The sequence below is a fragment of the Sapajus apella genome, unplaced genomic scaffold, assembly GCF_009761245.1.
Source record: "Sapajus apella isolate SASKATOON/1434 unplaced genomic scaffold, GSC_monkey_1.0 scaffold6, whole genome shotgun sequence".
Lineage (NCBI taxonomy): Eukaryota > Metazoa > Chordata > Mammalia > Primates > Cebidae > Sapajus > Sapajus apella.
The window spans coordinates 24,026,289-24,044,852 of record NW_022436946.1 but is presented as its reverse complement, the minus strand read 5'-3'; the positions used below and the strand labels follow the sequence as shown (position 1 = coordinate 24,044,852).

Below are 18,564 nucleotides of genomic sequence, written 5' to 3'. Positions count from 1 at the left end.
TCTTTGTTCACCATTGTATTCCTGGTGACTGGCAGGGTGTAGGTCTCCATATTGTTGAGCAATAGGTGAACAATGCTACGTGTGTGTTTATTACTACATCTCTGCACTGTGTGCCATGTGCTCATCTCTGTCACTGCATCATGAGCTCCTGGAGGCCAGGAGTTGTATCTTATGTATCTTAGGCTTCACACAAAGTGGGCACTCAGTTATGAATCTATTTTAATTCACTGTTAAATAGTGCTCTTGAGGAGTGTTCTCTTTGACTTCTAAGAAGAAATTAAATGCTATTGCTGTTGCCTGGTATATTTTCCTAATGTGTGCTTATTTTGTAGTCATTATTTGTAAGCACTGCCAGACCCTATATAAAACAGGCAGGAGGATCTAATTCTTTGCTGGTGTTTCTTTTGGAATGGTAAATCTTATGCAAGCCTCTGCAGAGTCACATTGAAGGTCTCCGGCACAGGTTTTCTTGCTCAGTGCTCTGTGAACATCTCTAGGCATCTTTCTAAAGTTTATAAGCACAGTCATTTTCAGAGAGTATTTGCGATTATTATATTTTATATTACCATTATCTGAAATGTGCTATTGATTCTCATAACACCTGGAATAGTGCCTTACCTCAAAATAGGCACTTGAGAAGTGTTGGACTCTATTTATTATTAATAATAATATTACTTATAAAGCCATAATCCTTACGATCTGTATGTATTTGTCTAGCACCTTTATTCACATGCCCCTCCAAAGAATTGAGAAGTGCTTTTGCCAGGAGTTACTTCCTACAGTATATACTGAATGGTGAAGTGACAATAAAAAAAGAAAAATCAACCTCCAAATTAATTAAATACAAACAAGTGATCAAATCAGTAATGCAGGTAGGCCTACCTCTTTGTTTTATGCTGTGGAGATGAGTTTTACTTGGCAAGTTATTTTTGTGCTTGTCATTGGAAATAAAAGGTAACTCAATTTTGTGCTTAGAGAACCTGCTAGCACTTACCAGATTGCTTTTATTACTCCTGAACTGTGGATGATCAAGCATTCTGGTTTACTTTCAGTCATTCCTCTTAGAGTTTGTGCCCTAATTCTATATATATATCTTATCTTTAACAACTACTGATTGTTAAAGTTTTTCTTCCTCTCTGAACCCCATACAGAGTATGTTTTACATGTTTACTCATAAAAGTATGAATATATTATATAAATATATAAGTATTAAAAATATTTTTAACTTTGTTTTTAGTAGAGATGGTTTTGTCTAGGGTAGATGTAATGGATATGTTGTTTACTTCAGTGATTTAAAAAATTATACATACTACATATAATATATCCTTTTTCTAGAAAGGTTTTGAGACTGTTTCAGTGTAATCTGTAACCGTAACCTTTGAGTAGTCTGAGACAGTTCATCTAGGAGGTGGACCTTTGATACTGAAGGTAGCGATGGGTTTAATTCTCCTTATACATCTCTGCCCTTTCACCAGTCCACATCTTCCTCCAGCCTCCTTACCTTGCCCCATAATTCAAGGTTCATCTGGTGGAGCCAGTTCTGCTTTCAAAGAACTTACACCAGTCTTGACCCAGAGCTATCAATGGGAACTTCTCAGTGACTTTCATCAGCGTGACCTCCCACTAGCAAGTCTATCTGGCAACTCTAGTCAAGGAGTCTGTCCTGGGATGTTGACATGACATCAGGGAGCCAACTTTTTTTCTGGGAAGAGCTGTTTTCCTATGAAGTTTCTCATCTTCTCACTAGTCCTCTATTTCTGTTCCTCTACTATAGAAGGAAAGAAAAGTGTACACCTGGGATGTATGTTCCAAGTTTCATAGATTTAGAGAATAACACTAATTTGACCATAAAAAATTGTGGTTTTAATGATCTTGAACAATTATTGGTAGTGGATCTGAATTTCTTTTTTATTTCCTTGCTTTCACAGTATTCATTCATCAACTTTTTGTGTACCCTCCATGTATCAAGCAGTGTGCTGAGCCCAGGAGAAAACATTTTGCCACACAAATCAGCAGTTTATAGTATAGGAAAATGTCATGCAAATAGACAGAATATCACAAGAGAGAAACTGGCCCCATTTCCCCTGAGTGTAGGGACTGTGTGTATATTGTATTTCTTTTCTTGTTTTAGTCTTTATTATAGTTTATGGGCCTTTGCTTCATACACCTAAGTTGCATTAAAGTAAAATTAGAAATCTATTAGTTGATAGTGAATTTTGAAAATGAGGATGCCCAGAAATAAATTGCGCTTAAGACTTTGCATAAAATGACTTTATTAAGAATTGACAGCATATCTACTCTTTCTTATAGTCTATCTTGATGAAACTATTAATCATTTATTCATATTGCAGATAATAGTATCTATCAAAATTAATTTTTTGCTTTATTTATTGACTCTTATTTGTTTGATTATTCTAGGCTGGAAGCCAGGACACCATAAACTCCATAGCACTGAAATTTAACATCACTCCCAATAAACTGGTGGAACTGAATAAACTTTTCACACATACTATTGTTCCAGGCCAGGTAATTATACTCATTGGATATAGCTCTAGAAAATCTGCATTTATCTTTTATTGCCATTTTCAGTGCCTCACTGTTGTTTGTCAGGGGATTATCATAAGTGATAATGTGCTTTGGTTCAATATATTCTCTCCCTTATTTTTGTTTATTTATTTTTTGAGACAGTGTCTCACTCTGTTGCCCAGGCTGGAGTGCAGTGACACCATCATGGCTCACTGCAGCCTCAATCCCCTGGGCTGAAGGAATCCTCCCACCTCAGCCTCCCAAGTAGCTGGGATTATGGACGTGAGCCACTGCATCCAGCTCAACTTTATGATCTTTTCATATTCACAAGATACCCTGGCTACACATGTTTAAAATCTTTTTTCTAGACTAACATAACAGCATTGCTGTATGGCTAAGAACTTTTAAGACCTCAAATCCTCATTTGCCTATGTGTTGGAGCAAACACAAAATTATTTTCTGAAGGCAGTAGGAAACTTTCACCCCTGCCTGCGATCCAGTCGCATTTCCATGTTGAGGTAGCACATGTTCTGGCTGCTGCTCACCTCCCTCTACAGAGCAGTCAACTGTTTAAGCACAGGAATTACTCCTTAGATTCGACATTTGGAATGTTCAGACAATTGAATCGCAATCTATGTTGCCTAATACTTATAAGAGTTCATATGCAAAAAAAAAAAATTAATATTGGTGGAGAATTGCTTGGAAAAAAAATGCCATCCATTCATTACTGTAGTTTAGCTATATAAAATAAATAAGAGTTGTATAACAAGACCACAAAATTTTGGTCCTTTGTAAATTGCTTTTCACAGAACTCTAAACTTTGACGTTTACCATTGAGCCATATTGAAGATGTTAGAGCAATCCTCCAAAACTGGTTCTTGTGTTTATTGTTACTGCATCATAGAGGATAAATGTCTAGGATCTTCCTTTGTATGAGATTCCATAGGAGAGTACTTGTACTCCTGAGGAACTGGCTCATTTTTATCTTATAGAAATTGAATTCTGCTAACTAATGATATTATCTCTTTGCATTAATTATATGGAAACTCAAAGTCAGATTTATGGCCCACTTCTTAATGAGTGGCTAGTAGTTTTGGAGCACATATTTTTAGTAGTAATCAGTCTTCATCTTACATCCCCTTGACTTTTATTTTCACTTTTATTTTAATGTGTTTTTTATTGTTGTCTCAAATATTTTCTAGATTGAAGTGAGGTTTAAATAAAACAGAAATGACTGCAAAGATAGGAGACAGTGAATAACAATATTGATCAGTTATCAGTTGTTATATGATTAGCTCTGAATTGTTTTATAACATTAAAAGTTGTCATTTCAAGATTTTACGTGGCTGGGCACAGTGGCTCATGCCCATAATCCCAGCACTTTGGAGGCCGAGACAGGCGGATCGCTTGAGGTCAGGAGTTCAAGACCACCTGACCAACATGATGAAATCTCATTTCTATTAAAAATGCAAAAAGTAGCCAGACTTGCTGACAGGCACTTGTAATCCCAGCTACTTGGGAGGCTGAGGCAGGAGGATTCTTGAATGTGGGAGGTGGAGGTTGCAGTGAGCTGAGATTGCACCACTGCACTCCAGCCTGGGCAATAGGAGTAAAACTCCATCTCAAAAACAAACAAAAGATTATATTTGATACGTGCCACAATGTAGCATGTCTCATTAAAAGAGTGTTGAATGACAGGATTGTAATAATGTTTTGAGAACCAGAGTATTTTGCAGAAGGTTGCTATTCTGTGTAATTCTGGGTGGTATTTTTAGTTTTACTTAACCCAGACACTGATGGAAAAGAAAATACTGGGATCATTGTATTGGTATTAATTTATATAATTTATCATATAAGGACCATACTACTTTAGAACCCAGAGCCTGCTTGGAGTTAGCAAGCTGGGTTTGTTCTATTTCTACCTGGCACAGATATTAAGTTTAAAAGCCATGCTTCTCTCTCCTCATTTCCCTTATACTATTAGTCCCCTACCGTGGAGGGCTCTCCCCTCTCTCCTATCCAATCTCTACTTATTCTTCAAGGCTTCACTTGGACCCACTTGCTTCTCTTGGCCTTCCCAGAATACTTACTCACTCACCTTGCTCTCCCTTTCTTTTTCTTTTTCTTTTTCTCTTTTCTTTCCTCCCCTCCACTGCTCTCTCCTTTTCTTTTCCCTCCCTTGCTCCCTCCCTTCCTAACTTCCTTCCTTCTTTCTCTCTTTGCTTTGAGATGGAGTCTCCCTCTGCTGCCCAGACTGCAGTGCAGTGCCACAATCTTGGCTCACTGCAACCTCTGCCTCCTGGGTTCAAGTGATTCTTCTACCTCAGCCTCCCCGAGTAGCTGGGACTACAGGCGCACGCCACCACACCCAGCTAATTTTTTTTTTTTTTTGTATTTTTAGTAGAGACGAGGTTTTACCATGTTGGCCAGGCTGGTCTCACTCTTGACCTCAGGTGATCCGCCTACCTTAGCCTTCCAAAGTGTTGGGATTACAGGCGTGAGCCACCGCTCCTGGCCTTGCTTTCCCTTTCTTTTTGAGTTCTTGCAATGTCTACAGGCATGTTTTGTACCCTTTGTACTACATGTATTCATATGCTGAGTATCATTTCATGGATTAGTCTAAAACACCATAAGTTGCTTATGAGTTCTTTGAAAGCAACCTAGGTCGTAATCATGCACTGAACAAGATACTGTACAGAGAAAACTTCTCTAAACACTGACTGGTGGTTTGCCTGGTTCCTGGTACTCACCCATCTCTTCTCTCCCATTCTCAGGTCCTTTTTGTGCCAGATGCCAACTCTCCTTCCAGTACCTTAAGGTTGTCATCATCCAGTCCTGGTGCTACTGTCTCTCCTTCATCATCAGATGCAGAATATGATAAACTGCCTGTATGTATATTATGCAGTGAAGTTCATTTTTATTAAAGAGATTTTTTGTGAGTTGTAGAATTCAGCATGTTATTTTTCACAACATTACATCTGAAATTCTCCCTAGATGGTTGAGATTAGGTAATTGGAGAATGCATCCTCTCCAAGGGAAATTTATTCACATTTAAGGTTTCAAATGCAAAAATGGTCAAACATGGTGGCTCACACCTGTAGTCCCAGCACTCTGAGAGGCTCAGGCAGGAGGATTACCTTAACCCCGGGAGTTTGAGACTAGCCTGGGCAATATAGTGACTCAAAATATTTTAAAAATTACCCAGACATGGTAGCTCACACCTGTAGTCCTGGCTACTCAGGAGGCTGAGGTAGGAGGATCACTTGAGCCTGGGATGTTGAGGCTGTGGTGAGCCATGATTATACCACTGCACTCTAGCCTGGGTGACAGATTGAAACCCTGTCTCAAAAAAAAAAAAAAAAAAAAGGTAAAAATGCATGCCTTTTGTAAAAGTATTAAGTTAAATTCCCAATGACATGGATAGTTTATTTGTATTCTTCCTTTATTTAAAAAAAAAATAAAAGAAATTGAATCATGAGTGTAATAAGAATTTTTCCATTTAGGTTTCCTTCCTTCCTCCCTCCCTCCTTCCTTCCCTCCCTTCCTTCCCGCCCTCCCTCCCTCCCTCCCTTCCTTCCCTCCCTCCCTCCCTCCCTTCCTCCCTTCCTTTTTTTGTTGAGACAGACTCTTGCTCTGTCACCCAGGCTGGAGTGCAATGGCACAATCTTGGCTCACTGCAACCTCTGCCTCCCGGGTTCAAGCAATTCTCCTGCCTCAGCCTCCCAAGTAGCTGGGATTACAAGTGCCTGCCACTATGCCTGGCTAATTTTTGTATTTTTAGTAGAGATGGGGTTTCACTATGTTAGTCAGGCTGGTGTCAGACTCCTGACCTCAGCCTCCCAAAGTGCTGGGATTATAGGTCTGAGCCACCATGCCTGGCCCATTTAGGTTAGTTTCTAAAGACATTTCATGAGCAAGTTTTATGGGTTCATACATGTGTCATTGCTTTAAAAAAAAAAAAAAAAAAACTTAGTTTGATTTAGATACCTGTTATTACATTTGTGATATTTTTGAAGGACAAAGGACGTTTGCCTTATTAATGTGCTACTTAAATAAAAATAGTATACTCACAGGGAATTTATATGGCTTGATTGATACACATAATTTGTTTGAAAAAGTGCTTTTATTTGCTTTTGAAATTTTTTTCCTTTTACAAGGATGCTGACTTAGCACGAAAGGCCTTAAAACCCATTGAAAGAGTGTTATCATCTACTTCTGAAGAAGACGAGCCAGGTGTGGTGAAATTTTTAAAAATGAATTGTCGATACTTCACCGATGGAAAGGTATATGGCAATGTAATTTGTTTCCTTTCCTTGAAATCTATGAAAAACTAAACAAGGTTATAAATCACTGGCACAGAGGTTACATTAAAAGATCTTACCCAAAGTATCTATTTTAGATTTGACAAGAATTAATTAGTGTTTCTCTTTTGGATGCCTGCATTTTACTTATTGAGGGAATTGTAATCACTGAGTGGAAATGTGATTCTTTGTGACCTTGGATTTATTGTTTTATCTTTTAGTTTGGGCCTATGAATTGTTAGGGAGACAGTGTAGTATACATATAACAGCATATGCTAGAGGCAGATTCACTGAATTTAAATTCCAACTCTACCATCCAGTAACTCTGAGACCGGGAGCAGGGTATTTACATGTCTTAAGCTTCCATTTTTCTCATGCATAGAATAGGAACAATAAAAAATTTTAACTAATAGAGTATGGTAAGGAAAAGTGATAATTTACATAAAGAATTTAGCACCTAATCTGGAAAATAGTAAGCTCTCAACCTGTGTTTGCTGTTGATGACATTAGTATTAACATCTGCTGCATCCTGTTTTTAGTGCTTTAGTTGTTGGTTGATTCTTTTGTGTGTCTTTTTGTTTTTTTGTTTTCACAAAGAGCAAATTCAACTTTTAGTGAGCCTCTGGAGAAGGGACTATCTTGATAACCAGTGAATTCCTATGGTCATAGCAGACTTCATACTAGTTTTAGATAATAGGAAAAATGTGTTATTGATGTGCACTTATAACTTTTGCAAATAAGAATAAATAATGCTTGACATAAACTTTTTTAAAAAACAGCTTTATTAAGATGTGACTCACGTAATATACAGTTCACTCGATTAGAGTGTAAAATCCAGTGATTACACAGTGGTGCAACCATCACCACAATCCATTTTAAAACATCTTTATTACCCAAAAAAGAAACTCCGTAACCGTTAGTTATTTCCCATTTCATACTCCCCCACCCTATCCTTTCCCTTTACCTGCCACCCCCATCTCCATGAGGCAATCTGTTACCTACTTTGAGTCTTTCTGTAGTTGCCTATTCTGGACATTTTATTATTCCTCCTATCTAACTATAAGTAAATGTCCTTTGACCAACATCTATCTCCCCATCCTTCCCCTAACCACCCACACCTATTTTTTTTTTTTTTTTTTTTTTGAGATGGAGTTTCACTCTTGTCACCCAGCCTGGAGTACAATGGCAAGATCTCTGCTCACTGCAGCCTTTGCCTCCTGGGTTCAAGTTATTCTCCTCTCTCTGCCTCCTGAGTAGCTGAGACTACAAGCATGTGCCACCACACCGAGCTAATTTTATATTTTTAGTTGAGACAGGGTTTCACCATTTTGACCAGGCTAGTCTCGGACTCCTGACCTCAGGTGATCTATTATCTGCCTTGCCTCCCAAAGTGCTGGGATTACAGGTGTGAGCCACCACACCTGGCTCACCCACACCTCTTGGTCATTAGCATTCTACTCTCTACTTATATGAGATCAGGTTTTTTAGATTTCATATATGAATGATATCATGCAGTGTTTATCTTTGTGTATTTGGCTTATGTCATTTAACATAATGTTCTCCAGGTTCATCCATGTTGTCACAAATGACAGATTTCATTGTCTTTTATGGCACTCGGACTGCCCATCCCATTTTGCAGACAGAGAAACTAGAAAATCTAGGAAGTCTGAGACATGCATGTGAGAACTGGGATCACTCCAGAACTGTGCTGTTGCAGCAGGTGTGCTAGAACCAGGCTCAGTCGATTGCCTTAGTGAGCCACATCCGTTTTCTCTGCCTCACCACCCAGCATTGCATTTCTTCAGCCTGTTTTTCTGGTCCTCACGGTGGGGATGTAATCGTCACATAGTATACTGTAGTTCACAAAGTCCATGGAATGGCAGTGTGAGTTACTTAAAGCTTCTGTGGTTATTATTGAAAGCATTTCTGCCTGAAGTGATTCTGTCCTGTTGCTTTCTCCTGCAGGGTGTGGTTGGCGGTGTCATGATTGTCACTCCTAACAACATCATGTTTGACCCTCATAAGTCCGATCCTCTGGTTATTGAAAATGGGTGTGAGGAGTATGGCCTCATATGCCCCATGGAAGAGGTTGTTTCCATTGCGCTCTACAACGACATTTCTCACATGAAGATCAAAGATGCCTTGCCATCGTAAGACATTTCTTTGTTTACCAGGATGAAAGGGGTGTTGAGAGAATTAAACGTAGCTTAAAAATGAGAGCATTTGCATGATTGAGGGATTGTGTAGAAGGGATTTCGAAGGTGGAAGATTTGTGCACTGAAGACAATGAGAAAAATGAGAAGAAATGAAAAGCATAAAGTCAGTGATGGGAAAAGTTGAACATGTAAAGATTAAAGGAGAAAAACAAAGCAGCATGTAAAAATAGTATTTGTTTGGCTTATTTTTCTAAAAAGCAGTGCATGTTCTTAATGAAATTGTGAAGAAATGGCATTTCTCTGAAAGAAGTTTATCCAATTACCAATAAGAGAATAATGTTTTCTTCTGGGTTTAATTAAGGAGAGTTATGTTTGTCTTTATTTAACTTATAGAAAGGCAGTCTCCCTGCCTCATGTCCTCCCTCAGTCCTGCTTGGAGAGAGGTTTGGGTGGACAGTGTAGTAGTAGCTGCCTTCACATGCTGTTAAGAGGGAGTAACACCCGTTTGCTTTTTCTCTCAGATATAGATGAATATAACTTCACTCCTGATAACTTTTGCCTTATGCTTGATTTATTGTAAAAAAAAGAAAGGGAAGCTCCCCAGGAAAAAAGAGTTAAGAAAGAGCTCAGAGAATCAATTAACTTATACAGATAATCTGATTTTTACTATCCTTTTGCTCTAGTGTGTCTGTTTCTCTACAAAAACCAGCAGTAAAAATCTTTAAAAACCTTCAGTGATGGGAAGGTACAGCCAAAGCAGTAGGTCCTAAGAGTACAAACGGAAACTAGCCCTTGGGGCTCATATGAAAAAAAAAAATGGTTACTGGGGAGCTAACCCAGACACAAAATCCCTGGGGGTTTATGCCAGGAGATTCCCCTGGACTCCTACAGTCATTAGAATCTGATCCACTCAGCCCTTCTCCAATCCCAAGCCACTGATGAGCATGGACACTAAAGTAGTTTCCAACTTTTGCTACCCAAAGTATCTAAATGGGTGGCCAAACAAATAGGGGCATTCCTTACTGAAATATAGCTCCTAATGAAGTAATACCATTGCACATCTTCAGCCTAGGATATTATGTATTCTCTTGAATGATAGAAGATACATCTTTATATAAAAATTAATCTCAATGTGAGATTATGTTTAATGATCTAGATTAAAAGGGATAACACCATGATTACAGGAAAAGAGCAGAGTTAAGAATTGGCTCCTAATTTGTTGAAATTATTTCAGGTTTGCACATTGATTCCTGCCTTGGATGCAGGTATATAAAGGATATCTAGTCTAATGAACAAGAATGTGTGAGAATCAGTGTGAAATGAACTTTGTATTGTCTTCAGAATTTCACAAATTGTTTAAAAGTTAAAAATTACTTAAAATGTCATTATTACCAAAAGTTTAATGATAAAACAATAAGTGCAAATTATCCAGTGGCAATGTGCAATAGTTTTTAAAAGTGGATGGGGTAAAACCCCTACATCCTCACCTTCATGGGGGGTGTGTTAGAGATAGAGAGAAAGCGTAGGACATTTTATAGCTCCAGCTGTCACAGCAAGTAGGAACGGAACAACTGATAGGATTATTGATCATCATTAGGTACCTGGTTAAGTCTAGAAAGCATTAATTAACAAAATAGCTAGTTGGCATCATTATGTACTTTGATGCAAAGTGCTTGGCAGTTGCACTGCAGAAACAGCAGATGTTGAAATTAATCTCAAATAGAGAATTGGCAGTTTGGATTCAGAGAAAGAAGAAAGGGGTAGACAAGGTAATCTAGAAAGCTAATTAGAGTGCAGTTGAAGGTATTTGTGTGGGGGTCGAGCTAGATGGAGAAGGGGCTTGGATGTTTAGGGAAGAAAGTTTTGGTTATTAATCAAGTATGTGGAAAGTTGGGTTTCTTTGTTGCAGGACTTCATGCAGCCTTTAATATGCCAAATTAAGTTTTGAATTCCAATAGGGAGATTATGCTACATTTCTAGGATGAAAGCATTTTTAACATCTCCTGGGTTGCTAGTGTTGGGTAGAACATTTTGTGTATGCAAGTTCCTGCAGAACAGAGATTCTCTCACAATTGTATTTCAGAGTATAGCACTTAGGGGCTCAATGAATGCTTATTAAATTGAAATGAATTATAAATTATGATGGTTTTTTAAAGCATTTGTTGGAGCCAAACAGTTATGTAGGCTTTTATTTTCTGTTGGAAAAAGCATGAACCTTTCATGCAGATGATTTATAAAATCACTTTGGGGAGACAGTCCTTTGAATCTTCAGAACTTCCTGGTACTTTGTTGCTTTATTGTCATAACCACTTATTTCAAAACCAAAATAGCAGAAAAGGTTTATCTCAAGATGATCTCCTTTTTAGAAAATATTATTATTTCTGAAATTGAAATGTTATTCTTTAAAAGTGTTTTTATATCTCTGCATTTCAACCCAGTAATGGCACTACCAATAGTAGTGGTAAGTGGATGGGTTTACTTACTCAAGATATTTCCTAGCATATCTTTTTCTTACATATATTTTAAATTATTACTATTTTTATTTATTTCCAACTTTTATTTAAAGTTCAGGGGTACATGTGAAGGATGTGCAGGTTTGTTACATAGGCATGTGCTGCTCTCTAGTCATATTTTTTAAAGTATATTTCTTGATCATTTATTTTACACTTGGGAGAACATGTTTAATCAATATTTTTATGTAATTTCAATCTGGGTAGTAAAGCATCTGTTACTGAGGAAAAATAATTGATTGCATCCCAGGATAATATGTTTTAGCTGATAAACGAGCTGCACCATTGCTATAAAGTAAAGCAATATTGTTATAAAATCAAAGAAATGTTTACTTAAGAAATGTAAGTATTATACATAAGAGCTTTTGTGGTAAGATTCACTTTTCTATACATTTTTAAATTATAAAATGGAGGAGCAACTGCCATATACCCACAATAATAGTGAAAGTATCCTCTTCCATCTCCTTTGGGAGTAGAGGGCTATCGGTGATTAGAAGCATCAGATCCTAAGCCATGAAACCCAGAATCAGAGTTCAAGGTCAGTAAATTTATATGAAGCAGCTGAGTAGCTACTAAGTCAGTGAGCCTTTCAAAATTAATGTAGTTGTTTTCTATACTATTTTATAAAAAGGAAAAGTTGCATATTTAAGGAATTTTAGACATTGGTACTAAAATATTTCCTCCCCTTTATCCTTTCCTTCATGAAAGTCAAAACATTATTTCATATTTAGAATTCTTATGGGTGACATCTTCATGTTCACGTATAACTTCCAAATCCATCACGTGCTTCCAGTAGGACATCCATCTCTCATGGTTCATTCTTTCACCGTTTCCTTTAGTTGACTTATGTTTCATTTTGAAATCAATTTCTTGATTTTATTTTTTTTATTCTGAAATCATTTAAACAGATTTAAGTTGTGGCATATTTATGTGTTGATTTTTGGTTGGATTTCTGTTTTGTTTTATGCCTTTCCTCCATTTTGTTTTTGATTTTATTTTTAACATTCCATGTGCACCCACCATTTCTCCCCCAACAGTGACCTACCTCAGGATCTTTGTCCTCTGTACAGGCCTGGAGAATGGGAAGACCTGGCATCAGAAAAGGATATCAACCCATTCAGTAAGTTCAAATCTATCAACAAGGAAAAACGACAACAGAATGGAGAGAGAAGCATGACTTTGGATTCTAGACCAACAGGACCTTTGGAGAAGTCCACAGAACATACACCTACAAAGCCCTCAGGTGGCTCTGTGTCAGAGAAATTAAAGAAACTAGAATCCTCTAGGGAGACATCCAGTAGCTCTCCCACAGTGACTAAGCTCAGCAAGGAGCCTTCCGACACTTCTGCTGCATTTGAATCTACAGCCAAAGAAAACTCCTTTCTAGGGGAAGATGAGGACTTTGTTGACTTGGAAGAACTTTCTTCTCATACTGATGGTGGAATGGACAAAAAAGACACCTTGAAGGAGTGCCTTTCTCTTGACCCAGAGGAACGAAAGAAGGCTGAGTCACAAATTAACAATTCTGCCATGGAAATGCAGGTGCAGTCTGCCCTACACTTTTTGGGAACAGAGAATGATGTTGAACTGAAGGGAGCACTAGATTTAGAAACCTGTGAGAAGCAAGATATAATGCCAGAAGTGGACAAGCAGTCTGGTTCACCAGAAAGCCAAGTAGAAAACACACTGAACATACATGAAGATCTAGATAAAGTTAAACTCATTGAATATTACCTAAATAAAAACAAAGAAGGGTCACAGGTAACTGAAAATATGCAGAAAACAGAATTAAGTGATGGAAAAAGCATTGAACCAGGGGGAATAGATATTACCCTTAGTAGTTCTCTTTCTCAGGCAGGTGATCTCCTAACTGAGGGTAATAAAGAGCCAGATAAGACCTGGGTGAAAGAGAGAGAGCCCCTCTTGGTAAAACTAAACTCTTCTACAGAAGAAAATGTGATTAAAGAGGCTCTAGACTCCTCTTTGAAATCTACCCTGGACAACAGCTGTCAAGGTGCACAAATGGATAATAAATCTGAAGTTCAGTTGTGGCTGTTAAAGAGAATTCAGGTACCCATTGAAGGTAAGTTGTTTTTCTTTAATGCCTTTATATTCTGTTGCATGATTGTGTTTCTAAAATTTGTACGTGTAATACTCAAGTTAGTACAGTTATTTGAAAACAATGTTTTCTCAACAGAGTTTATCTTTGCTGATAAAAATATTTGGGGAGAACATTTACAAGATATCTATTTTGGAACTTGAGCTATGACATATCTCTAGATACCTACTTCAAAAGTAGTATACTTTTAATCTTTCAAGTTATTTTTCTTTTTTACCATTATTTTCTAAATCTAGAGGACTTTAAATAGTTTCTGAAGAGATCTCAATTCTAAACTAAATTGCATTATGTTATAATTGGGTTCTCAGTAGCATTCATTAATATGTATTCCTGTGAATTGTCCCAATTCTCCATTGTTTGCTATTCTGTTGGTTTTTATACTTAGTATGTAGCAACTCATGGGATGTAACTCAGTGTGAAACAGCCAAGGCTTTGTCTTTTTGTGCTAAAGAAGACTTGAAAAATGTATTAGTCCTGATAGTATGTAGTTTTAGTATGTTTCTGCAATGTTTTGAACAAGAGAGGATCACTATTCATTTTAAGTTGAAAAGTTCTGCTATTACCAATATTGTCAGTATTGAGGAAGAGTTGTTTCATGTGTGATTCAGATATACTTCCTTCAAAAGAAGAAAAAAGCAAGACCCCACCCATGTTCCTGTGCATCAAAGTGGGAAAACCAATGAGAAAATCCTTTGCCACTCACACTGCAGCCATGGTCCAGCAGTACGGCAAACGAAGAAAGCAGCCAGAGTACTGGTTTGCTGTTCCCCGGGAGAGGTGAGTATGGGCTGCGATGGAAAGCCTGTGGGTTTGTTAGATTTGGATTGCATTTTGAGATTCTTTATCTTAAAATACTTTTCTTCTTGAATAAAAGCTTTCTCTGAATTGTAGATTTTAGAATTCTAGAAGGAATTTATTTATTTATTTGTTTGTTTGTTTGTTTGAGATAGAGTTTCACTCTTGTTGCCCAGGCTGGAGTGCAGTGGTGTGATCTCTGCTTACAACAACCTCCGCTTCTGAGGTTCAAGTGATTCTTCTGCCTCAGACTCCCAAGTTAGCAGGGGTTACTGGCATGCACCACCATGCCCGTAATTTTTAGTAGAGGCAGGGTTTCTCCATGTTGGTCAGGCTGGTCTTGAACTCCCAACCTCAGGTGATCCGCCTGCCTCAACCTCCCAAAGGATATTATTTAAAGTGGCTTTCTGCTAAAGGGTGGTTTTAATATAGCAAATATGGAGTTATCATAGATACTATGTCCTGAACTGCTTTCATAACTTTCTACCCAGTTGATTTTTAAATGAAAGAAGAATTTGATATTCTCAAGTGCCAGTAATTAGAAGTGCTCTTCCATTGAGGATAAAGGAATACCATGGAGCAGATCCAAACGCCTCTTAAGTGCAATAAAGAGGCAGGATTATAATTTTTCAAGTGCTTACAATTCTAGGGAATGAAAGATTTGTTGGCCTCATGGAGGAAATATCTGTAGCTCAGCAGCATAAGAAATGTGATACTCTGGATAGGTTCAAGAGGCTGTATACCCCTAGAAAAAAAGTACATTTTTAAATCATCAAAGAAGATATCTTATTGGTTATGTGGCGGTCTAGCATAGGAGGGATAGCAGCATAGGAATTCTTCAACAGTGTATCACTGAGGATGTCTTTATAATAAAAATAATTAGGGAATATTCTTTTTAGAAAACAATTAAATGCTTTTCTTTTATATATGTGGTAGAATAAAAATGTATTTATAAAGTCCTTGCAATTTGTTTTCAACACTGTTAGAACCATGCATCTTCATCTAGGCAGACCTTTTGGCTAAACACACCTGCCAAGAGCAAATACACTCAGCAAGCTTCCTAGCATGAATTCTCAGTAAACAAAGTTAAATTCTAAGCACAGGTGCACCTTCTGGCTGATTATTACCTACAATGATAATTCTCATCAGGAGAGTTGTCTTATTTTAATAAATTATATTTTAATGTGAAAAATAATAGGCTTTTTGTTAATGAATTTGCTAATAGTTTTTCCCTGTCTTAGACACAAACCACGTTAACACAAACATTAAACATAACTTGTTTCGCATTTATGTAGTATATTCCTTCACCTGTACCTGCAGCCTCCACAGTATCTCCTAGAAACTTTAGGGATATCGAGGAAAATGGGGAGAAAATGTGTGTCTTTTGTTGTATTATTTTTAAATATTCAATAGAAGCAGTGAAGATTTCTGAAGCTCTGTTAAAACTGGAGTCCTAGAATTAGAATTTCACAGCTGAATAATACCTAAGAGATTTAGGCCCGTTTTTGTATTTCTAGGTGAGGAAAACAAAGCGCTGAAACTTTCAGTCACATTGTGGATTGTGTGGACTTGCATCATCTATCAGAAAAAATTACCTATCATATATATCACTTTTTCTCTGGGAAAATGTATTGTTTATAATATAAGAAAATTGTGTTTTTTTTCAATTGTGTTATCTTTAATGGGACTATCCGCACCAAGGACTCTTGTAGAATAATTGAAGCAATCCCACACATGTAATTATTTTACTGTTGGTTTTAAATGGAAAAAAAAACTTTAATGCTAAAATAATTCTTCTCTTTGACTTCTTGTACCACTTCAAATGGTTTTTGTGAGCTTTTAAAAGTAGGTCACTTGTGGGATTCTATTATATTGTATTGTATAGTGTCCATTACTTGTTTATCTCTGGGTAGCAAATAACCTGAAATACTTAGTTTTCTTTCTTGAACCAATTATGAATCAATTATGATTTTCTTGGACACATTATATTATACTGTGTTAATAATAGATTTTTTGTGTAGATGTTAGGAAATTTTTTTGTGGCAATTACTGCTTCATGTATTTCCATGTCTACATTTTAGTTTAAGTTGGGGGAATCCACATTTTAGTTTAAGTTGGGGGAAGATGAATCAGTCCTATGGTTAATTCTCATTCAGACCTCCATAATATGAAGTGTTTATTTTTGTTTCTAATTCATGGAAATCTTCAGGACTTAAGGCTCAACTGAAGTCCTTAAGTGGGAGCTAAGAAGTGGCATGCACAGCTTTTGTCACTTCAGTTATAATTTCTGGATTCCCTCACTACAGCAAACTGAATGTTTCTGCTTGCCTTTTTGTCTAATAGATCCATCCATCCATTAGAGTTTCAGTTGCAGAGTGAAGCCACCCTAGGAGTGGGTTACAGTGTCCTTTTCATAGACCTTATAGATATGACAACTTGTTTTGTTTAGGCAGGTCTCTCTGACTTATCCACTACTTTGAAGCAACTTGTCACAGGAACATTAAATTTTGATGGTGAACTTCACAAATGTTTGTTTCACTATTTCTCTCTATTGTTCCTAATACTTTTTAAAAATACTTACCTTTTCCTTTATTGTTATTACTACTAAAAAGTTAATGACCAAATCACTCCTTCTTGGTTTACAATGTACCGTATGTCTTTCCCAACTCCATCATTGAATGAATATTCTACCAAATAAGACCACAGAGAGGGCGGGGCAGGCAGGGGCAGAGGGTCGTAAGGACAGCAATGATGGAAACCTTGCGTAGTCTCTGTTAATCTCCTTTGTTTTGGGTGGGTGTTTTTTCTGTAGCAATTCTTATTAAATTTTAGATACTATAAATTAGAGATGTGAAGTAATTAAAAACTACCTAAATACGTAATAGTTTTATTTACCTTGGTAGAAGTTGGTAGATCTGAGACCTCCATGAATCCAGGAAAGCCAGAAGTTTCTTCTTGCACACCTGTAGACTACGACTTGAAACATACTCAGGTTCACTGGGAATTAAATACTTGTCAACCCTATGTACCCCCGTCTCCACTGCAGCTTGCAAAATCAGGTACTTCTCTTGAGATAGCTGAAGATAATAGTGGTGTGCTGGGGAGATTTACAGTTTCCAAAACGCCACTTATAAACCTGAGAGATGGCTGGGCACAGTGGCTCAGGCCTGTAATGCCAGCACTTTGGGAGGCTGAAGCAGGTGGATCACAAGGTCAGGAGTTCAAGACCAGCCCGGCCAATATGGTAACACCCCATCTCTACCAAAAATAGAAAAATTAGCCCGGTGTGGTGGTGGGCATCTGTAGTCCCAGCTACTTGGGAGGCTGAGGCAGGAGAAGCACCTGAACCTGGGAGGGAGAGATTGCAGTGAGCCGAGATCACAGTACTGCACTCCAGCCTGGGTGACAGAGCGATACTCCATCAGAAAGAAAAAAAGAGAGGGAGAAAGAGAGAGAGAGAGGGAGAGAGAAGAGAGGGGAGGGGAGGGGAGGGGAGAAAGCAAGCCTGGGAGATGCTGGCTCTTCCTGCTTTCACTCCTGGTGCTAGTTTAAACATAAGGACAATGTTCCACCGTATTTTAATCATCTAGTACAAAATTTCTCAACCCTGACATTATTGACATTTTGGACTACATAGTTTGTTATGCGGTGGAGGGGTGTGAATTGTAGGTATGTTTAGCAACCTCCATGGCCTCTTCCCGCTATCTGCTAACAAACAGTATCTCCAGACACTGCCAAAATGGAGGACAAAATTGCTTCACATGGAGAACCACTGGTTAAGTACTAGGCCCGGGCCTATGTAGCATTCTGAAAGTGGGATTGTCAGCCACCATAGGTAAATAATTTAGAGATTTGACTACTGTCCCCTCTCTTGGAAGAGGTGTGGAGTCTTGGGCTGAAGTAATGAGCCCCAGAACCAGGCGGATGTGAATGGGAACCCCTAGAAGTGTCAGCCCTTGAACGAGATACTTTATCCCCTTGTACCATAATTTCTTAATTTAAAAAATAGATCAATAAGAACAATATGAAGTTGAAAGTTTGTTGTAGAAGGTAACTTACACATTCATCATCACAGACAAGGAGAAGGCAGAAAAACTGAAGTAGTCCTTGACCCTTGGCAGTGAAGGAGCTGAATTGAACCAGACACACTGATTTAA

General features: G+C 37.8%; 1 protein-coding gene across 7 annotated transcripts in view; it reads left to right on the top strand.

Moving 5' to 3' along the window:
* The window catches only part of NCOA7 (nuclear receptor coactivator 7), a 157,020-nt gene that overhangs the window by 91,921 nt on the left and 46,535 nt on the right, over positions 1-18,564 (top strand). For 5 of the 7 annotated variants that reach the window (XM_032274861.1, XM_032274858.1, XM_032274859.1 and 2 more), the window contains 6 exons: positions 2,419-2,526; positions 5,301-5,414; positions 6,684-6,809; positions 8,793-8,977; positions 12,531-13,576; positions 14,221-14,389. In XM_032274861.1, coding sequence (XP_032130752.1) covers positions 2,419-2,526; positions 5,301-5,414; positions 6,684-6,809; positions 8,793-8,977; positions 12,531-13,576; positions 14,221-14,389 — 1,748 coding nt within the window. The remainder of the gene's footprint in view (positions 1-2,418; positions 2,527-5,300; positions 5,415-6,683; positions 6,810-8,792; positions 8,978-12,530; positions 13,577-14,220; positions 14,390-18,564) is intronic. The other 2 variants (XM_032274864.1, XM_032274862.1) reach the window with 2 other exon arrangements.